We start from the raw sequence: 21,422 nt of genomic DNA, 5'->3' as shown, positions 1-21,422 counted from the left end.
CACATCAACATTGATACCCCTCCGGTTCATATTAAAAGTCGCTCTGAATTTTCTCTAGTTAATTTTTTAAAATTTTAACTAAGTTTATAGGAAAACATAGCTGCATTTTCATCACACAAACATAGTATCAAAATATATCCGATGTTACATTTAATGAAACTATGTTGTAAATGATGTTTTTTTTTTCTAAAAGTTTGATCAAAGCTAAATATGTTTAACTATGAAAAAAAATCAAAACAAATAATATAATATATAAAAAAAAGGAGGGAGTAAGAGTTTGTAAGAAAAATAAAAGTTCTCGTGTAGCGTTTCCCGTTATGATTTTAATCCAAAATTCCAAATCAATACTCCAATTATTCTCTCGCCACGTCACCATCGCTACCCCTCTCCCTCCCGAATCTCCGGCCGCCCCTCGCCTCGCCTCGCCGCCGCATCCGCTGCCCGCCGGCCACCGTAGCCGCATCGACGCCGCGGCCGCGTCGCCGCCCCTCTCCCTACCTTCCTCCGCCCCTCGCGACATCGCCCCTCCTCCCGCTAGGTCCGGCCGCTTCACCGGCTGGCCGTCCATGGCTGCAGCGATGGGCGCGGCGGTGGTCCGGCGGCTCCACGCGGCGCAGGCGCAGGCGCAGCCCCCGCGGCTGACGAAGCTCGCGCTTCGCGCGCCCAAATTCGTGAGTTCCTTCCCCTCCCAAAAGCAGTTGCACTGTTCCAATCCCTTGTTCAACGTCGCGGCGACTTGCTGGTGAACGAGATTACGAGGGTATATGACAATCTTTGTACTTGATTGCTTAAGGATGCATAAGAACTTTGTTGCCATCAGGCATGATTGAAGCAAGTAAAAAATTTCTCATGAGAAAACCAATTTTATTAGCTGAGCAGCATAGGTTGTAATATTGTGTTCAAGTGCAATATGTGTACTCCTCTTGTTCGTATGTACCATGTAATTCTAATGTGTTCTAATGTTACATGCCTAAATTTTGAAATGTTATGGGTAGTGATCCCATGATTAGTTTTTTTTTAGGAACAATTAAACAGACAATTGGTTGTAGAAAAAATGTTCAACTCTCATTTCTCAACTTATCATTAAACCATTATTCTTCTCGAATTGTTCATATGAGTGTTGATTAGGGTATGGGTTTGTGTGTCTTTTGACATGAGCTATGTGCTACTGGTTTTTGTCAGGTAGAAGTTGAATTTGAGGATGGCAGCTCATTCCATCTGCCTGCTGAGTTTCTTAGAGTGTACAGCCCAGCAGCTGATAGCAAAATCAGATCAGTAGCTGGTGAGAAGGTAATGCACCATGCACTTTCTGTACTCAGTGGCACACATGGTCTTCTGAGCTTGTTGGATGGCCAATGTGGTGCATTTTTACTCATTCACTTGTTGTATCAGATCAGCCCATTCACTCGTTATATCCATTCACAGTGGAGCTGTCGTGCATTTTATAGTTTCTAAAGGGCTACACTTTCTATTATGAATAAATTTGAACGTTTGTAGATTATTAGCCTTGGAAAGCTGAGCAGCCCGACAGAGACCTTAACTCTGTATCTTTAATATTGGCATCGCTTCGGTGCCCTAGAAAATTTCGGTCTACTAAGTTTTTACGGTGGAAATTATGCCAATCTGCATTTCTTTGATCAGGTTATATTTGGGCGGCGACATGTTGGAATAATGTCAGCTGAATCAGTAGGAAATTACGGAATACGGTGAGGGTCATGTTTCTTGCATTATCAAATTCGTGGAGGTTTTCCCCCACATAATGTCAATTGATCCTGTTTCGTAAAAAAAAATAATAAGCAATTCTTTGTGGCTTTTTATATGCACTTCTTGTTTGATTTTCCGCAAGAATACAGTATGTCTATAATATGACCTAGTATTTGTATTGCAGGATATTGTTTGATGATCTGCACAAGACAGGGATCTTTACATGGGATTACTTGCACCACCTAGGTTCTAACAAGTTTGGTCTGATGCGAAGCTATATCACAACTTTGAAAAAGCACGGCCTTACTCGGGATCCTCAGAGCAGGAAATGACGCTGGCAGTCAGTCTTTATGTGAGTTCATTTTGACGTACCATGAAACCTCATAGAAGAAATGCTGCTTGGAGCCCTGGGATGAGCTTCCAGATACCAAACGCATAATGCATGAAGCTTGACAAGTAAAGTACTAAATACAGTCACTCTATGAAGATTGGCACCAGATAACAATCTTGGAAGCCTGTTCTTTCACCTTGAAATGATGGCCTTTGTCGAAATTTTGGCATATCTTCAGTTATATTAGATGGAAAGAATGACATTTGTTGGTTTGAGGCTTAAGGGTGTGTTTGTTTTGTTCCGTAACAAAACTAAACAAATTTGTGTAATGCTAACCTGAGCAAGACCAAAAATAGTTTATGTGTGTGTTTTGACGATGAACTTTTCTACCGATATTTGGTTATGTAATAGCCAAATCTTGTTGGTGTTACTAGATTTCTCAACATTATTGGTAGCACTGTTCCAAAACTGACACTGATGGCCCTTACAAAGCGGCACTAATGTGGTGTCCTGGATATTGATTTTGCGATACCTTTCGTCATCTAAATCAAATATTCAGATATGGTACATTCATTCATATATAGTTTAAAAACACATGCAAAGCACATGACAGTTCTCATTTTCAATGCATCATCTTAACCTTTACGAAAACATTTTCAGGAAATTCAATTGAAGATGTGCATGTGTCAATTTGTAACCTTGTTTACCTCAAATCCCCATCATTGAACGGGAATAAAAATTGGTCAGATACGCGCTTATGAATATAACCTGGCAGCTCTAGGAATTTCTTTTTACCCCATCAATCTAAAACCAACTGAAAATCTAGTGTATATATTAGTTTTTTTCTGGGCAAGGAAATCAATTAATGTGTAACACACATTAATGAATGAACTACTATCCATCAGTAGGAGTTCAACTCCAATGGTGCAAGAGAAAAATTATGATGAAGACTAGACTTTGATATCTTTAAGAAGTGCGAATAGAGCAATAGTATGATCCTTAACGCTAGCGTGGGTACCCCATGTCGGCTATGCTAAATGAGGTAACCATATATAAACATATGAATTTAACAGTAACTCGTTAGACTGTAAATTCAGAAATAACACCTGCTTTTCAGAATATCATACAGCCTGCAATATCCTTTTTTTTTCCTCCGTCAAAACAACAAAAAGTTGAGTGAACTTTACACAGCAATGGTGGTGCAATGCAAAAACATAATAGTGATGTCATGCTAATTCTGGCCAGGCCAATGCGAGTGCTTCTTGAGAACGGGGCCCTATGATGAGATGGGGCATTGTTTCTTTTCTAGATCGGCGAAGAAATGTCATATGCTCTCCATCCATCTCATATTACAATTTGTTTTGATTTTTTAAATCAAAATTCTTTAGGTTTGTTACTATATTTTTTTTACGAATTTAATCAAACTTAAAAAAGTTTAAATTTTAAAAAAAATCAAAACGCTTTATAATATAAAACGGAATGAGCAGTATCTGTTTCAAAAGTCCATCTCCCAATATGACCAACCGTTGTGCACAAAACTGCAGGTCTCCAGCTAGCTTGAAGCCTTTCTTCTCCTTCTTCTTCTTCTTCTTCTTCTTCTTCTTCTTCTTCTTCACTTCATTTCACGAAGTGAACTTCGTAGGAGGCATGAGATGATCAGGCGCTTTGTTCAGCACACCCACCCTATGCCACCATTTTGATCGAGTTGCCTTCCACTGTCTTATTGTTGTTGCTAAACCTCTCGATCAATCTCAAAGATGGAGGAGCAGATGAGTAATCTTCGCTTGGCGAACTTCGAGTTCTTCACGATCATCCAGCCCGGATCCTCCAGAACCAAACTGGTAAAACTTTTTTTTTATCGATTCTTTCTTTTCTTTTCGTGTGTGTTTTGGTTTCTTGTAGCTTTGCTGCTGCTAGTGTTTGATCGATCCATGGTGATGTCGATGCAGAAGCTGCCTGACGAGTTCGCGAGGGAGCTGGAGGGGGAGGAGCGAGAGCTCCGGGACGCGAAGCTGCTGGTCGCAGGCGTGGGGCGGCGGCGGCGCGGCCGCATGTGGGACGTGAAGGTGGTCGCCGACGACGGCGGCGCGTACCTGGGCCGCGGCTGGCTGCGGTTCGCCCGTGCCCATGGCCTGCGCGACGGGGACCTCCTCGTCTTCCGCTACGACGGCGCCGCCGCGTTCACCGTCACCGTCTTCGACGACGGGACCATGTGCCGCCGTGCCTACCACGACGCCGCCGGTAACATAACCTCGCCGCGCGGCGCGCGCCTCGCTCGCTCGCCCTGACATGACATGGCTGACATGTGCAGGCAGCGGAAGCAGCAGCGACGACGACGGCAACGACGGCCGCGGTGAGGCGGCGGCGACGTCGCAGTTCGTGGTGACGCTGCGGCAGGGCAACCTGGGGAAGAAGCAGGCACAGTACCTGGTGAGCTCCACGATCCGCCCTCGCCCACCAGCTGTTTGTTGTTTTGCCAACTGGCTGGCTAGCTAGCTAACTAACCAACCAACCGGGCGCCGGTCACCGGCGGCGATGGCGGCGGCGGCGGCGGAGCAGAACGTGCCGGTAGAGTTCCAGGAGGCGCACGGGTACGCGGCGCGGGAGAAGGTGGTGCTGCGGATGCTGGGGAGGTCGTGGACGGTGAGGCTGAAGCACACCAAGGGCAGGCGGCCGCGCCGCGAGCGCGCGGTGCTCCGGTACGGCTGGCACCGGTTCTGCGCCGACAACGGCCTCGCCGTCGGCGACACCTGCTTCTTCCGCGCGCTCCGCTCCGCCGGCTCCGGCGCCGGCGACGTCGACGACGGCGACGGCGACCACGTGCTCAGCGTCACCGTGCACAAGGCCGACGGCGGCGATCCCCTCGAGTGATCGATCATCCATCACTTTGCTTCGATCTCTTCGTTTGTTGCATGCGCGCTAATTACGTTTAAAGCATGTAATTAGTAATTAATAAAGCATGGTGATTTGCATGTAATTAGGAGGAGTCATTTTCCAAGGACGGGTGTGCTTGCTCGGATTGAAGTTTGTGGATCGGGCCATTTGCCGATCGACAGCTGGCTGGTCTGTGCATATGATGTATCGATTTTACTCTCTTTCTTGAACAAGGATTCTGCGGTTCTCATTCACAGCCATGGCAAAAAAGGGCCCAATCTCGTCAAAGTCAGATGAATGGAGAGGCAAAGTCACAAGATAACGCTGGCCGTAGGCCATAGCTAGGGAAGAGAGATAAAAGAGAGAAAGGTGGCGAGATGGAATTACTTACAAAACCACACGGTTATCGTAGTTACCATGCATGGTAACATTTCCAGTTTTTAAAACCACGGTATATTTTGCTCTACAGTGAGGTCCACGCTGCACACATATCGATCTATCTGACTCTCATAAATACTCGGATAAGGTCCCATCGTTTTGCTAAAATCAATTTGTGAAAAAAAAATTATATACGTGTTCTTAGCAACCTAAAAGTAAATGCTAAAAAATAAACTTCGATAAAAAAACCCCAAAATCAACACCAAATTTAAGGTTAAAAATTCAAATTTTGGCTGATAAGTATAAGCATAAGCGAAAAGATAGAGCCGTAAGTTCATTGACCCATCTTAACTATTGTGTTTGTCTAACGCTCACCTCTAATCTTCAAAACTGGATACTAACCCCTCTATAGGTATCTAAACCATTCAGCTTATACCCTCTACAAGATCGAGGTGGCTTTGATTACGTGCTATTTATATGGTAGTCGAATCAACTTTTTAAAACATAAAAAACAGTGAACTTCATTTGTCAACACCATCTTCCTTCCCACGCTATCTTTGTTGTCTCTTTCTACCGGCGCATACAATGGATGTAGCATGACAGAGCTTAAGGATGAAGCTCGGCGGCAATGTTCATCGCACATCTGAAGCTCGAGGATACTGAGCATATATGGATCTTCACAAGTCGACGTCGACGATGGAGGAACTTGACGATGTGCTAGGTGAGGAACTGAGGACCATGAGTCCGGTGGCGTGACGTCAATGACAAACATTAGTGTGAAGGAATGGGGGTTGGCCGGCGAACGGGAGTTTGGGGTAGACCATGCGGGAAGACGGAGTTCGCTGGAGCTACACATGCAGGGAGGAGAGCCATGCCGTTGCCACAAACTCCTTCCATCGGCTGCGCAGGACTACGTCCGCAAGCCCCATCCTCTGCTAGTTCCACTAACACTCAAGGGCGGCGACAATCCTAGTTTACTGACAATTGGCAGTTTGAGAACGTCAGGACAATCCGACCTATAATCCACCCGACTATTGTTGGTTGTGTCATTTGGACAAAGGGATCCTAAACAAACCGGGTTTATCTTTCGAAACAAAGAAGAACCACGCCCATGGAATTTGTGCCTATTGGAGCGAGCTATACTCTTTGTTAGAGTGCTCCAACGACAATTTTTCAAATTTTTTTCCAAAACTCCAATATATTGGAATCAACTAAGCGTCAGGAGTTTTTTTCCATCAAGAATTTCTGGGGAAAAAAAGCATCACGTAAGCAAAAACCACCTAACTGACAATTTTTGCATCTGGCTGTGCCTCACTCTATTTTCTTTATCACAAATTTTTGATTTTTTGATAAACAGAGTGTCAAAATTTTTGTTGTAATTTCTAAAATTTCTTTTAAGATTAAACTAGTTTCTAAAATTTCTTTAAGATTAAACTAGTCCTTAAACATTTAGACATGCACTTATCGAGATTTATATGGTTAAAAGTTGTTAAGCGCGTTTAAGTTTGGCAACATTGAGATTTTGAGATTGGGCGTCCACCCCAGCCCACGAGAGGCCCATCCAGCCCAAGCTCGAAGTCCATTGCTCCAGCCTGCACACCTCGCCTCCTCCCCGTCCCCATCTCCGGTGTCCCTCGCCGCCGGCGCCTCCTGCCCCTCACCGGCGCCACGCTAACTGTCTCCGCGCCAGCGCCAGGCGAGAGGTCTTCTTCTTCCTCCAGTGACCGGAACCCTGGAGCCGGTGAATCCTGCTTCCTCGCTGATCGATCTCACTCCACGTCGTAGCTGTGAGCTGTAGGGCAGGGCTGCCGGGGGCGGCATTTCTGCTCTGCCGGCGATACCTTCCTCCGCTCCTAGTTCAGGTACGCCATGGCTGGTCTGGTTTGCTGGGACAGTAGCGGGGGGTTTGTTCTTTTACTGTGAGAAGAATTCGAGAGCAGAAGGTGAGTAAATGGGGGCAGCAAAGTAGAGTCAGCAAAAAAAAAAAAGTTTTAGCTTCTTCCATGCATTAATGTTGAATGGTCTTGAATGATGAGCTAAATTTTGCCTTCGCTGGGCATAGATAGCCGTCTCTTAGATAGCAATTTAACTATTTAAGGCTTTAGGATCATTAGCTCCTCAAGATAGCTTTTCGTGGGTAAGTTATACTATCTTTGAAGTTTGGCTAGTATGGTTAATTGGTTTGGACATTAGTTGTCGGTTCCTGTCGCATGCAGCTTGTGTTGCATTCGATCATGTAATGGACTAATGATCATGATAGCACTTTTCTAGATAATGGATCCACATGATAGGACACTAATTAGGAGTTTTAAGATTAGTGGCTGTGGACATCATGCCATGGCAGAACTAGTCAATGACTCAAGGTCCTGGAAAATGTTAAGCTTCCAAACTGGCACCATGCTATTCTTAGACTTCATCAGATGTTTAGTTCTTGTAATTCAGTGTACATTGAAAACCCAAATCCTGCGAATAACAACATGGGGAGGAGAGCATGTCTTGAATTCTTTTATGATTGCAAACTTTGTTAAGAGAACATGAGGCTTTCTCTGTACCATTTTCAGCTGATAGGAGGCACGCCAGTAGCATGTTGAGCTATGTCAAGAGAAAAGCATCTTTGGCCTGTTCTCTTTATGTAATTTATGAACTTTGCCCTGGGTGGGCTTGTACAGTATGGACCTTTGGATCGCCTATTGAGAATTTTTTGTTGTAATTTTTGTGCAGTAGTGAAAGAAAAACCTGGCACAGCCCAGCCTTAATGTTGCTACAGCCAACATAGTCCAACAACCTACAGTAGCCTTCTCCAATCAGGTAACCTGTATGTTTTGAGGAGTTTAACAGCAAACATGCTTTAAGTAGATCGGGCCTGCTTGACATCAATTATGAGTACATTACAAACATGGCTAATTGACACAGCTAGATATATATTCCCCCCTTACATAGATCTTGGGAGCATGACCCACATGTTCTGTTGATCCTATTGTAATTGATATATGTATAATACAAGACAATGTTGCTAGCCTTTTCATGTTAACTTTCAGGGGAAGTTTACCAACAAAGTTATGTTTCTATCTTCTCCTATCCAGATATGTTGATCATTTATGTTTCACCAATGCAGATATCTTATTCACCTATGATTTTAAAGCTCATCTTAGGTTTGCTATGGTGCCTTGTCCACTTGGTGATCAGCTTCTTTGGTTCATTGTCACATCTGAAGAATGATCTAGAATGCTATCTCATTTCATTCAAGTTGTTGCCCAAGTACCGAAATCTACATCTTGAGAGACTTGCATACTTGGGTGTTGTAGTAGATAGCAGAGAGGCAAAGAATGCTTTGAAGGTCAAGCAACTTTTATGCTGGTTCTCAACTATTGGGATTAATTATCTAATTCTCTATGACATTGAAGGTGTGATCACAAACATATCCCATACATGCTTCTTCATGAGTATCTAGTATCATCTTGTTTTACCTATCCTTGACCAATAACGATTTTCTTTCCTAAAAAACAGTTCTGGTGATGTGAAATGAAATCACTTTAGCAGCAATGTAGAGGTATAATGAGTTTGATTGCTTTAGTTAAATATTTGCCCCTTCAAGTTTTCACTTGTACTACTTTTTCCGTAATGTAGATTGTAAATCTGTACTGTAGGAACAATAGCTTTCAAATTACATTTTTTTGCATAAGAATACTTCTAATAATTTAAATTATCTGTTACATGCCCCCAAAAAAATGAAAGGAAAATCAGGACGGAACCATTACATCTAGCTAAACAGGAAAATGGCATGGCTTTAAATGATGACCATTGCGTTTCCCATTATACTTCTCCGCTCGTTTTAGCACTGCATTAATGAATGTACAATGTGCACTGCAGAAAGATTTATATAACCATTTTCACAATTCTCTACAGGAGTACTAAAGGAGTTGATTCAACCTGGTATAGAAACCTCAACAGATGGGAACCCAATAAATTCTTTAGTAAGTTGCTGAGTTCAGCTTCCTGTTGATCCATTTGCTGTCTAAAGCATGTATTCCAATGATTGGTGCCTATTATTCTTCTTATCTATCCATCACTTCATAATTTGTATCATTCATGTGGAGTCGTAGGATGTAGTTGCAGATACCAAAGCTTCATGCTATAGACATGGAGGGATGTTTATGGAGTGTCTATCTAGCTCTGATGGCAAGGAAGCCATCGCCAAAGCAGCAAACTTACTGTATTCCACTTGCTGCAACTCTGATAACAAAAGTGAGATTGCGTTTACAGAAGCTGACATGACTCATGCACTGAAAGCTGTAGGTATGTTTGAGAAGAATGCATTTATTCTTTCCATTCTTGTTTTATTTTTCATATTCTTTTAGCATTTCCGAGGCATTTCTAACATCAGAATGCCAGATGAACGCTTACTGTTCCAGCCTTTTCATTAGGTACTGGTGGGCCGGAACCTGATCTTCTCCTTGTGTATGGTCCTGGTAGATTTCATTTGGGATTTCCTGCATGGAGATTACGGTACACAGAGATTATGTAAGACCCCCACCCAAATTATATAGTATGTAGAAGTTTTCATGATAAACAGATTTTCCTTGCACCCATTACACGCAAAATTTTCCACCTTATGGTTGACGGTGTTGCTATCTTTTTTATGTTTATCATCACACATTACTTATTAATAATATGCTTATTTTATTTCACAATTGGAAATATTTAAATTTCTATTGTATAGGTACGTGGGTCCACTGGAATCAATGAAATATGGTACCATTGTGAAAGCTTTATATCGGTTCTCACGTAAATATCAAAATTATGGTAAGTCTTTTTTTTTTTCATATTGGCAGTTTGGCACTGTATAGAGTAGAAAATTTTCTGCCGTTAGCCCCTTACTGAAATGACTTCAGCTATCGCATAATGTTATGTAGCATTTGGCTTTTGTTTTGTAAAATGCTTGCAGAAGAAAACATGATGTAAATATTCTCAGTGGCTCATGTTTTAGTCGCTATATTTCTGCTGGCCTTGTTCGATAAATAGACATATACTCCGTAGAAGATGTTTAACTCTCATGTTCTGAATGACAAATGTTTTGTCCGCAGCATTTCCGTAGGCTATGTTTGCCGTAATATGGCTGCATTGGAAGTTCTTAATTCTAATACCATTTTGTAGGAGGCATTTCACTCTTGGTTATTTTCCACTACAGTTTCGATGTATTTAACTATCAGTTAAATCCTCATAAAAGTACTTCCTCCGTTTCATAATGTAAGTTATTCTAGCATTTTCCACATTTATATTGATGTATCTAGACATGTATCTATCTAAAATCATTAACATCAATATGAATGTGGAAAATGCTAGAATGACTTACATTGTGAAACGGAGGGAGTAGCATTTTTTGGCTCTTCATTTGTACATAGCGCTTAGCTTGAATGATTGATACCAACCCTTTTTATCTACCAGGTAAATGATACTGAGTCTGAGAGCGAGGTAGTACTTGTTTACAGAAGACCCATTTTTATGTGAAGGGGACGCTTCTGGAACTGACCAAATTTCACGCAAGTCTTGGCAGCTATCGGCATTGTGCTTCCTTCCTTTCTGATAGAGAATCGAAATGGGCTACTCGTAGAATGAATGTTAGCTTGTTTTCGTCAGAATGTAAAACTACATATGTGCAGTTCAGTGGTAAAAACTCTCAAACCGAACGCATGTGTACCGAGATTGTCTTGTTTTTCACCCTGTGAAATTCGTTCTCATCTCTCACTGTTGTACTTGATGCACAAAATGTACAAACTGCCAAGATATTGTGTTTTTCAATGAATAGTAGTTTTACACTGTTTACTTCCTACATGACCTGATGACCAACCATGACTCCATGATAATTGTTTCCTTTTTTCTTTTCTTTTTTTGGTTTTAAGATTGATTAATATCTCATGTCATATCATTTTGTCAATTTTTTTGGCTGAATAACTGGCACTAGTTCCATCACAAATGCAGGATAGAAACAACACCAATCTGTGCTATCCACAAAGCCTAAACAAAAAAAATCTCAGCAAATGCCAACAATCCAAAAACACACCATGCACAGATGCAGGAAATGCAAACCTCAGCTGCATGCCGTGCTGGCAGCTGGTAAGCCACTGAGAGGCAGCTCCCTTATCTCACCTGCCCCCTGCCACGTGGCACACTCCTACTGGGTCCACTGATGCCCTCATCTGCTAAGGTGCCACCTCACACCAGAATTAGATTTCCCCGGGCCCACCCCTTTTCCATGGCCACAAGCACAGCACCCCTGCAACCTTGTGTTCCCCTCCTCCCCCTTTTCTAGCACTCACCAAGTTTAATTTGGAGCACACATTTCAGCTCACCACTGCTAGCTTGGGAAGAGGAGGAGCTTGAGCTTGGAGAGAGACAACAATGGCGGCTCAGGCTCTTCTCTCTGGGAGGCAGCTGCTTGGGAGGCCATTGCAATCTTCAGTCTCCAGGTCTTCTTCCTCCAGGAAGGCACCCTTCATGGTCAGGGCAGAGGCCACTCCCCCTGCCAAGGTATATATGCTGATTGATTTCTACTCTTGCGCAATTCAAAATTGAAAGAGATTATGCTGATCTGGTTAAATTTATGTTTGGTTTGGTTTGGTTTCAGCAAGGTGCTGACAGGCAGCTGTGGTTCGCATCCAAGCAGTCCCTGAGCTACCTGGATGGCACGTAAGTTTTCATGTGGTAAAATTTATTCATGTTGCAATAAAAGAGGCGTTAAGGCCTCATTTGAAACGATTTTCGAAGAATTTTTATAGGAATCAACCGTAAAATTCATGCGTTTCAAAAAAAAGGAGCTTAATTAAGATTGTAGGAACTAGCCGTATCCAACTGAATTTCATAGTACAGTAGTACAATCAAAATGATCAAACTTTTCATAGGAAACAATAATCAATAGACCTTCCAAATAAATAAATAAATAAAGAGAAAATTTCAGAGAACCTTTACTTTTATGGTCAAAGATGACCTGTGGCACATAACCACATGATTTATCGTCTACGGACCTCATCTTTTCACTTATGCTTACACTTATCAGCGAAATTTTAAATTTTTAATCTTAAATTTAGAGCTAATTTTCATGTTTTTTTTATCGAAGTTTATTTTCAGCCTTTGCTTCTAGATCGCTAAGACCATATATATAAAATTTTTATTTACAAATTATATCTCGTTTGTAAATATGCCATGGCTTCCATAATATTGATCGTGCGTGCATGGAATCATGGATGGATGCAGGCTTCCGGGAGACTTCGGGTTCGACCCGCTGGGGCTATCGGACCCGGAGGGGACCGGCGGGTTCATCGAGCCACGGTGGCTGGCCTACGGCGAGGTGTTCAACGGCCGGACGGCGATGATGGGCGTCGTCGGCATGGTCGCCCCGGAGCTCCTCGGCAAGCTGGGCCTCGTCCCCGCCGAGACGGCGATCCCGTGGTTCCAGACCGGCGTGATCCCCCCCGCGGGCACCTACACCTACTGGGCCGACCCCTACACCCTCTTCGTCTTCGAGCTCGCCCTCGTCGGCTTCGCCGAGCACCGCCGCTTCCAGGACTGGTACACGCCGGGCTCCATGGGGAAGCAGTACTTCCTCGGCCTCGAGAAGTACCTCGCCGGCTCCGGCGAGCCGGCCTACCCCGGCGGCCCGCTCTTCAACCCGCTCGGCTTCGGGACCAAGAGCGAGGCGGAGATGAAGGAGCTCAAGCTCAAGGAGATCAAGAATGGCAGGCTCGCCATGCTCGCCTTCCTCGGCTTCTCCGTCCAGGCGCTCTTCACCGGGGTTGGCCCCGTGCAGAACCTGCTTGATCACCTCGCTGATCCCGTCCACAACAACATCCTCACCAGCCTCAAGTTCCATTAGAGATGCCATCAACTACGTATTTAATTAATTACGAGTTTTTAATTATGTATGTATGTACGTGCGTATGCGTATATGTGTGTACGTATGTATGTACGCAACTTTGTACGATCGATGGTGCGTGTGATCGAGAGGGGTATGTATGTACGTACGTATATACGATGTATTATTATGCATGGGTGTAGGGTGTGGGTGTAACATGTAAATTTGTGCTCCAACTGATTTGCACGCATGGTCGCATGGATCGATTTGCTAGCTTGTCTCTCTTTTGTTGATTAAAAGTTTGTCACTCAAAGTTCCAGTGATAAATTTTTAATTAACACTTATAAACGTGGTAAATAGTTAAATATCTCCCTTTTATTAGGCGGTAGAACTAGGAGTGTCCCGTGTATTTTATTTTCTCCGTTTTTAAATTATTGTCATCCACATGCTACGCTATGTAAGATCTTTCTTAGAAGTATGTTTATCCCTGACAGTAAAGAGGAAAAAAATTTTTCCGGAAGAAAACTAGAGGAGATTTAATTGCACCACATAAAATAATCTTGTCTAGAAAAAAAATCTGGTATTCCAAAAGAAATAGAAATATAAAATCTTGTGGACCGTTTGGATTGGAATAGTGATGAAGGCCTGAGAGATGCTTTACTAGGCTGGCCCAAAATTACATGATTTGGACATGGGCCACAACCCACAAGGCCCATTTTTGAGGTCCACATGAAACAAACCCACCCATTCCCCTCCTCCTCTCTCGAGTTCCAAATGCGTCCTCTCCTCCGCCGCACGGCCGCCTCCGCCTCCGGCTTCCTCCGCCGCCGCCTCCTCTCCGAGCTCGCCGGGAACGGCGCGCCACTCCCGCGCGTCGGGGCCGTGTACGCCTTCGGGGACAACAGCCACGGCGCGGCGGGGCAGCCGGCGCCGGCCGCCGACGTCTACGTCCCCACGCCCGTGCCCTCCCTCCCGACGTCCGTCGCCGCCGTCGCCGCCGGGCACTACCACTCCCTCGCGGTTTCCGCCGAAGGGGAGGTCTGGGCGTGGGGCCGCAACGATGAAGGTCAGCTCGGCCGCGGGCACCACGCCCCGAGGTGATGATCGATCTAGCTCATATCCTCGATTCTCGATTTCTCATCCACGCACAAGTATTCCCAGCGTTCGAACAGTTTGATCCTCTTTGGGGTAGGAAAATTCTCGTATTCTATAGTGGAGTGGAGACATTATAAGGCATGGCGGTGGATTGTTTAGCCTCAGATCAGCAGCAAAGTGGCTTTCCTAGACCAAACAAATCAGAAACCATGATCTGTGCTTATTTAGTAACAATGGACCAAACAAATCAGAAACCATGATATGTGCTTATTTAGTAACAATGGAGTAAATGAAGAAGTGGTATAAGATGGGTGTAATTACCTGCCCACTACCTGGCGTTTGCACATGCGTCCTTTGCTGGTTTCAGTTTGATATGTGAGTAGATGTGCAAGCGTCCTTTGCTGGTTTCAGTTTGATATGTGAGTAGATTGAAATCAGGACATGGTATATCGTATATCTGATTCTTATTGGTTGGAATTCAAACCTCCAATACTGATAATATATGTATGAAACAATCGTGTTTTCGTTTTCCATGCTAGATTTGAATGAACAATAAGCCAATGATGGCATGAGTTAACCTATAGCTCGAAACAATTAGTTTTTTTTTCTTGCACATGGTTACTTAACAAATATTTGCAAATGTTTTAATTCTGAGAAAATAAACTTCTTTTGGGAGGCTGATGCACCATTTTGCTGACTGACAGGAATACTTGGAGCAAGCCTGAAAAAGTGAGAGGATTGGAAAATGTTCAAGTCCGAGCTGTATCTGCTTGTGGGGTTGTTTCAGCAGCAATTGGGTGTGATGGCTCTTTATGGGTTTGGGGGAGATCAAAGCGTGGCCAACTTGGGCTTGGAAAGGACATTGTAGAGGCTGCAGTACCTTCTAGAGTGGAAGCACTTGCTAATTATGATATTGTCAAGGTTCTAACTTTCTCCCTGAAATTAAGTAGTCGGATGTTTGCTCCCTTGTGAGAAAAAAGTTGTTAATTGAAGGAATGATGCTAGGTATCATTTGGTTGGGGACATGCTATGGCATTGACAAAGGATGGAGGGTTACTTGGCTGGGGATATTCAGAAAACGGAAGGTTAGGAGAAATTGGCCAAATTACTCAGGCTTCTTCTGCCAAAGAATTACTTGGAAAAACAGTTGACAAGTACTCTAGCTCAATGCTAGAGGCCGTTGAAAAGATGGTTGAGGAAAAAATAAGGAGTGAAGACAATATGCCCATCATCTGGGAACCTTCGCTTGTTCATGAAGTGTGTCATGTTGAGGTGTCTGATGTGTCATGTGGGCTCGATCATTCTCTGGTTCTCTGCTGTGAGTCTTCTTTACTTCTTTTAACTACAAACTGAACCTCTTTTTTGTGTGCACTTCCTATGGACAATTTTCTGTCTCATACATCTTGCAGTAGTACTGTTAGTAAGCCATGGTTCATTGTTGCATACTTGTATATATGGCATTTGTCTGTCTTAGTAAGAGTTCAGACTAGGAAATGGCCGTGCTGGTTCAGAAATATCAATAGTAAATATAAGTGTCTGTTGTTGGTTATCCTATCACATATATTCCCTTTTTACAATTCTTACATGGTTATGTTTAGCTCTATTAACATAGAAAGCCTGGCGCTGGCTGGACCATTGTAGTAATTGATAGTATTTGGTTTGAACAATAAACTTTCAGCAATAATTATCATCTCTCATGAAAAAAACATTAGGTTTTTTGGGATCTCATAGTTCAAATTCCTACCAACATAAGTTACAGTACTGCTTGCTGATGTGTTTCTGTATTACTTCAGCTGATGGCATCGTACTGAGCGGTGGAGACAACACTTATGGACAGCTTGGCAGGAAATCAGCATGGTCCAAATTTCTTCCTGTCGACATTAGCCACAGTCCATTCTCTGTGTCAGCAAGTGTTGGCCACTCTCTTGCAACATGCATCATATCAACTGAAGGCGATGACCATGCCGAGACCGGCGTCCTCTCATGGGGATGGAACTGCAGCTCCCAGCTTGGACGACCTGGCAAAGAAGACGTGCCTGCAATAGTCGACGGTCTGAATGGAGAGAGGCCAGTGTCGGCCTCGGCTGGTCGAGTTCATTCGGTTGCTCTCACGTCAAAGGGAGAGGTTTGGGCATGGGGATCTGGCCGAAACGGCAGGCTAGGTTTGGGAAGCTCGATGGATGAGCCTGAGCCTTTCCTCATCGATACCCTGGAAGGAGCAGAGGTTTCACAGGTTGCTGCTGGGATGGACCATACTCTTCTATTGGTTGCTGAGTAGGCTGGGGTTTTCTTCACCACCGAAAGTCCTTTGATTCTTGCCGTTGTCGGTGGAGAGGTTGTCATTGTCCATCTACTGGATACGATCTTTAAAACAAACAGGCGATGTTACTCGATATGCTTGGAACCATGAAATTCAGATGTGTTTCTTCCAGCTAGTTTGACATCACATTCCCCTTGAAAGAGTTAACAGAATGAAGATAGCAAAAGCTAGTCAGACGCCAGTGCCAGTGTGCATTCTCAAACCTCCTCTTATAGAGCATCTTTGTGTGTGAAAAGTTCATTTTCTTCCATCTGTAGTTGTAGACTCGGTACTTATGTTCTATGCCAAAGCTTACCCTATTCCCTGGGATTTGAGGTCTTTGAAAACTCAAAACTCCTTGTAATAAGTTTTGTGTGGTGAACAATATCCTCCGGCAAAATCTTGGTGAAATTTTCATTCTGTTTGAATTATTGAATTCCATGTGGAAGTGCACAGAGTTTGAAGTGAACAAAGAGCGTAAGGATGTGTTCTTTACCACATCTTTTCAACTTCTACTCTCTCGTTTCATGCGGCTAAACGGTGTGTTTTTTTTAAAAAAATATATATAGAAAACAACTTTTTTTTTAAAAAACATATTAATCTATTTTTAAAAGTTTATTTTATCTAATGCTTAATTAACCATACACTAATAATTATTTCGTTTTGCTGCGGAGGGTTGAAGCTGAGTGTAAGGTCCTGTGTGGCATAGCTCAAAAGATTTGAATTTTGTACCGTGGTTTAAAATATTAAATTTCACAAAAAATGGAAACAAAATGATTTGTTCAAATGTTATCAACATAATTATAGATTTAAATCCATGGACATGTGAAGTTACAAATATTTAGCTTTAAGAAATCTTGGATCCGGGCTATGCCAAAGAGGACCTAATTCAACATTGCTAATGAAGCCGTGCTGCTCCCTAATGGCCTAATCTAGGCTCATTTAGGCTCGATCGCATCGAAAATGGGCTTATTATGCTTTGGGCTATAATTGGGCCATTTGTCGTCAGCTCTTGGGCCCAGCCCAACAAACCGTCAATCCCAAATAGGTTTCCCGGGAGGTGGGTCCCACTTGTCGGTCACTGGACTCGGAGGCTGCGGCCCGCACGGCGAACGGAGCGGCGGCGCAGCTCACGCGATCAATCGTCGGCGGCAGCGGCGGCGGCGGCGGCGGGATGGGGCTCGGGGGGCGAGGCGTGGTGGGGGAGAGGTGGTCGCAGCGCGTCCTCTGGCTCTGCGCCATCGGCAGCGCCGTGAGTAAGCACCCCGACCTGAAACCCTAGACCCCTAGTAGCGTATTCCGCCGCCGCCGCCGCCGCCGCCTAATCGCAGTGATTTGATCCGGCGGCGTCGCCGCGTGTGCAGGCCTGTACTACGTGGCGGTGGAGAGGCAGGCGCAGAACCGCGCGCGGGCGGTGGCCGAGGGGCTCAAGGCCCTCGACGGCGCCGGCGCCGGAGAGGACGTGTGACTTCGTTGTGTGCTGGAGAGGTGATCCCGGCCTGTGTAGAGACGACCTCTCTGTTCGAGCTCGAAACGAGTTATATTTTTGCTTACCTTGTTTCTTGTTTCATGAAATTTTCGCAATAATAATGTACTAGTAATTGCCCCCTTTGTCATTGCGATAACTGGATTACAATTTGCGATATGGGAGCCAGAAATGATGGCCGAAATGAATGTCATCTGTTTGTTCTCTTTTCTTTTAGTAATTTTGGCTCCTTACTTTAATTGGTTTATTAGTAACTTAGGTTTCATTTTATTGGCCATTCGCAGCACTGCAAAGTTCTCTCCTGAACCTTGGTTATGTTTTTTTTAATCAATTTAGATCCATGTAAAGATTTATATGATGTACTCCTGGATATGGGCAAGATAAGCAGAAACTTGTTGTGTAGGTAATTCCGGTTGATAGTGATCAGGTGGTATGCCTGCCATGCTGATTTTTTATTCTCCATCCAGTTTATTATTCTTCATATAGTTGGGAAGGTAAACTGTGACAGACAACTTTAAAGAATATCTTTGGAAGGTGAGTGGGAAAATTAGTTCTTGCAACCACTTAATCATACTCTTGTGCCCATACATATGCCCCCTTCTCTCGCTCAACTTTTAAGTTTCTGGACCAGCATTGTCAATTCTGAACTTAGCAGGCTCTTACTCAGAGGTTAGACCGGATCATTGAACTTGAAAAAAAATCCTATGTCCATCATATGTAGATTGTCATCAGTTTTGCTCTCCTTCTGATTCTCTTAAGCATAGTTTTAGTGGTTACTGATTAGGATATCCTTTTTGGATAAATGAATCAGTCTGGCCTGCAAATGGTATTTAAAGTTTGTATATTTGCATCTTTAGTTATGTGCATTTCAGATTTCAAAGTTCAAACAAGATGAGAATCGAATGATGCAGTGCTATGTGGCAACGGTAGTTTAGCTTTTCCTTTCACTTGTTTGCGTTAGATCTAATCTTTTGCTCAGACTTTAGTTCTGACCCTGATTGAACATTGATAACAGTTCCATATCTAATCATTCTTAGATTCACTTGTTAAGCTTGAACTCAGCTGGGTTTCTTCGAGCTCTTATATATATCATTCTAGACTTGTAAACTCTTCACGAATGTTCCATGTGAATGAAACGTCATGTAAGAAAAACATCTATAGCTGTGCACAACCATGTTCAGTCATTCAGATGACAACAGTGAAGTATGAGTGTTCATGGATAATTCCATCAGTGCACTAATTGAAGATTCATATAGTATAATTTTTTTGCAAAATTCAGTCCATCAAATTGCTGTAAATGATTCCATGGACTACTTAAGAAATAAGTTTCTCATGGACATAGTTTAGTTTTGTGGTATCTATTTTTTATTTGATGCAGATACAGTGATAATAGTTATCTAATTTGTTGTGATGTTCACAGATTGAAGAATAATAGCATCGATAGCTTTTACGGCCTCAGTGGCTAGAAATGAGTCTGTTAATTATTTTAGTTGCGTTGCTTTTCTTTAGGCAGTTATTCTTTTGGTGAGTGGTAGGTAGTATTAGACATGAACCTGAAAACAGAATTCAATTTATCACATTGTTATTGCTTAGATTTATTCTACTGGGCACAGCTGAGAACTTACCTTCATAGTGAACCAGTTCATCGGGACTGGAAGTTATCAATGTGGCCTCATCTATAAAAAAAAAATGCTTACTATAACCATGTGATTCTAAGGTAATAGTAAAAAAACAAATTATTAGATGATGCATTGAACATGCAGCTTCTATTTTCTCCTGTTTTAATTGAAACATTAAGTTTGATGTTTTTGTTGAGGCAGTAAGCCATTGTTTTTGTGCAAGTCCCTTTTCTTTTTCCCAATCCTTTATTTATGGTTGCATATTGATATTATACCCCATGTGGCAGATTAATTCTCAGCATAATTTTCAGTCTTCTGAATATTGATGTTTCGTTGCATTTAGTAAAACTTGTAACAGAAGAGAAGCAAAATATGCTTCTCCTGCTTCCATAGGATAGAAACCAATGTTTCTGCGAGTTATAGAAGTTACAAGGAAGAGTATAAGTAAATACATTTAAAAATAACTGTCACTTTGTCAGCAGTTATGGAAGAAAACATCAGAAATTAATGACTAACAATTTAAAAAGTCTCAACAGATACACATGTAAGCATTCTTTATATGTTTTTATTTCTTGCAGACATCATGTTTTCACCTAAAAGCTTATGACATCAAGTTGCATTGATGTATACCACCTTTATGACTTTTAAGCAGATGAATTTGATTTTATACTCGAATTAAAATTCGATTAGAGGGTCAGTGGATCTAAAAAGAAGGCTCATGTTGTTATATTCTTTTTCTTGTGTACTTTTTGGTAAGATAGGCATTGATTGATTGCTTCTATATTCAGTTTTGTCAAAATTGAGAAGCATCTTGAAGGAAATTAGTGGGTGTACATCTATGGAGGTAGATAGATGGCTGGGGTGCTGCCCGCAGAGGCGCAGCACAAAATATGATTTATGGAATCTGCTAAATGCTTATAGTGATATCACATTATTTGCTTTTGCCATATCAAGATTTACATCACTAAATTTTCTTTTACCATATCAAAACTTAGGTAATACTACAGGAGAAAATACTGGGGCTTGGTAATGGTTAGACAAGACAGAATCGTTGCTAACATTCCCTGCTTCTTTTAAATTTTAATCTCTCAGCAGAATGCAGAGGAATTTCACATAGCACTTCTTTATTAATCACTGAGAGAAGACTTGGAACTCTTGTTGTCTTTTGCTTTTCTTTGATGCCTCCGTTTTTAACTTTAACTGAAAGGCAAGTGTTAACTTAATATATGCTATATTGTAGACCTAATGATCAACTAGGTGCCACCTTATACTAAGTATGAAACGTCAAAAATGCGAGGTATCTTCCACGCGCAGAGCCCACTAAAGAATGCGGTTGCAGAATTGTGATGCAAGAACCCATCATTCTTCTCTTGCCATCAATAATCCTGAAAAATACTTTATGTCACATGATACTGGTTTATTCTACCAAGCGTCAACATCATGAATTTAATTGACCATCAGATAATCTGGCATGTATGTTATTTGTTTGACTATACAATTCCAGATGCCTTTTTTTGTCAATCTTTGTCCTCTACCGTCAAACTGGCATGAAATTCCATATGGATTTACAGAACAAAACTTTAGATTTAGAGGAAGAAGTTTAGCACCTGTTGATAGAGCCAAATCCACCTTAGTTGATTCTACTTTAGTGTATCTTAGAAGCCACATAATCACAAGATGCCTTCTAATAAAATCCATGATGATGGTGGTTAATTATGAGCACTCCACCCTTCCAGATGCTGTTAGTGCTGTTCTTTTCCAGCCTTCCCCCCCCTTTTTTTGCTTCT

The 21,422-nt window shown here is 42.6% G+C and overlaps 5 protein-coding genes across 6 annotated transcripts; all 5 read left to right on the top strand.

The window, feature by feature from the left end:
• Window positions 1–346: 346 nt before the first annotated feature.
• On the top strand, window positions 347–2,489 carry LOC127761850 (uncharacterized). Its single transcript, XM_052286183.1, has 4 exons — window positions 347–671; window positions 1,183–1,290; window positions 1,642–1,706; window positions 1,889–2,489. Exons 1-4 carry the CDS (start codon window positions 567–569, stop codon window positions 2,034–2,036), a joined length of 426 nt encoding a protein of 141 aa, XP_052142143.1. The 5' UTR covers window positions 347–566; the 3' UTR covers window positions 2,037–2,489.
• Window positions 2,490–3,550: 1,061 nt separating this feature from the next.
• LOC127763956 (B3 domain-containing protein Os03g0212300-like) lies at window positions 3,551–5,163 on the top strand. Of its 2 annotated transcripts, none has more exons than XM_052288763.1 (4): window positions 3,551–3,876; window positions 3,988–4,276; window positions 4,347–4,465; window positions 4,595–5,163. In XM_052288763.1, the coding sequence occupies exons 1-4, from the start codon at window positions 3,793–3,795 to the stop codon at window positions 4,904–4,906; spliced, it is 804 nt and encodes a 267-aa protein (XP_052144723.1). In that variant the 5' UTR covers window positions 3,551–3,792; the 3' UTR covers window positions 4,907–5,163. The 2 variants fall into 2 exon arrangements, with proteins under 2 accessions (XP_052144723.1, XP_052144722.1); XM_052288762.1 differs by having other exon boundaries at window positions 3,985–4,276.
• Window positions 5,164–8,014: 2,851 nt separating this feature from the next.
• On the top strand, window positions 8,015–11,110 carry LOC127761667 (uncharacterized; the record flags this gene model as incomplete). Its single annotated transcript, XM_052285992.1, has 8 exons — window positions 8,015–8,095; window positions 8,430–8,691; window positions 9,194–9,261; window positions 9,391–9,583; window positions 9,712–9,808; window positions 10,008–10,090; window positions 10,442–10,534; window positions 10,733–11,110. Coding segments are annotated over 7 exons (876 nt in total), but the record flags the coding sequence as incomplete, so codon positions are not given.
• Window positions 11,111–11,577: 467 nt separating this feature from the next.
• Window positions 11,578–13,409, top strand: LOC127762780 (chlorophyll a-b binding protein 8, chloroplastic). The gene is made up of 3 exons (XM_052287270.1): window positions 11,578–11,815; window positions 11,913–11,974; window positions 12,539–13,409. The coding sequence occupies exons 1-3, from the start codon at window positions 11,687–11,689 to the stop codon at window positions 13,155–13,157; spliced, it is 810 nt and encodes a 269-aa protein (XP_052143230.1). The 5' UTR covers window positions 11,578–11,686; the 3' UTR covers window positions 13,158–13,409.
• A 482-nt stretch (window positions 13,410–13,891) lies between these two features.
• On the top strand, window positions 13,892–16,989 carry LOC127761272 (ultraviolet-B receptor UVR8). The gene is made up of 4 exons (XM_052285542.1): window positions 13,892–14,233; window positions 14,936–15,152; window positions 15,237–15,549; window positions 16,025–16,989. Exons 1-4 carry the CDS (start codon window positions 13,911–13,913, stop codon window positions 16,507–16,509), a joined length of 1,338 nt encoding a protein of 445 aa, XP_052141502.1. The 5' UTR covers window positions 13,892–13,910; the 3' UTR covers window positions 16,510–16,989.
• The last annotated feature ends 4,433 nt before the right edge of the window (window positions 16,990–21,422 follow it).

This window comes from Oryza glaberrima, chromosome 2 (assembly GCF_000147395.1).
Source record: "Oryza glaberrima chromosome 2, OglaRS2, whole genome shotgun sequence".
NCBI classification, from domain to species: Eukaryota; Viridiplantae; Streptophyta; class Magnoliopsida; order Poales; family Poaceae; genus Oryza; species Oryza glaberrima.
This window is presented reverse-complemented; position numbering and strand designations above follow the sequence as displayed.

Bases quoted from the DNA above. Each gene is read 5' to 3' on its own strand.
- LOC127761850 (XM_052286183.1), top strand. From the start codon at position 567: ATGGCTGCAGCGATGGGCGCGGCGGTGGTCCGGCGGCTCCACGCGGCG. The intron at 672-1,182 runs GTGAGTTCCTTC...GGTTTTTGTCAG, and splicing joins CGCTTCGCGCGCCCAAATTC to GTAGAAGTTGAATTTGAGGA. The intron at 1,291-1,641 runs GTAATGCACCAT...TTCTTTGATCAG, and splicing joins GATCAGTAGCTGGTGAGAAG to GTTATATTTGGGCGGCGACA.
- LOC127763956 (XM_052288762.1), top strand. From the start codon at position 3,793: ATGGAGGAGCAGATGAGTAATCTTCGCTTGGCGAACTTCGAGTTCTTC. The intron at 3,877-3,984 runs GTAAAACTTTTT...ATGTCGATGCAG, and splicing joins GATCCTCCAGAACCAAACTG to AAGCTGCCTGACGAGTTCGC. The intron at 4,466-4,594 runs GTGAGCTCCACG...GCGGCGGAGCAG, and splicing joins AGAAGCAGGCACAGTACCTG to AACGTGCCGGTAGAGTTCCA.
- LOC127762780 (XM_052287270.1), top strand. From the start codon at position 11,687: ATGGCGGCTCAGGCTCTTCTCTCTGGGAGGCAGCTGCTTGGGAGGCCA. The intron at 11,816-11,912 runs GTATATATGCTG...GTTTGGTTTCAG, and splicing joins AGGCCACTCCCCCTGCCAAG to CAAGGTGCTGACAGGCAGCT. The intron at 11,975-12,538 runs GTAAGTTTTCAT...GGATGGATGCAG, and splicing joins CTGAGCTACCTGGATGGCAC to GCTTCCGGGAGACTTCGGGT.
- LOC127761272 (XM_052285542.1), top strand. From the start codon at position 13,911: ATGCGTCCTCTCCTCCGCCGCACGGCCGCCTCCGCCTCCGGCTTCCTC. The intron at 14,234-14,935 runs GTGATGATCGAT...GCTGACTGACAG, and splicing joins CGCGGGCACCACGCCCCGAG to GAATACTTGGAGCAAGCCTG. The intron at 15,550-16,024 runs GTGAGTCTTCTT...GTATTACTTCAG, and splicing joins TCATTCTCTGGTTCTCTGCT to CTGATGGCATCGTACTGAGC.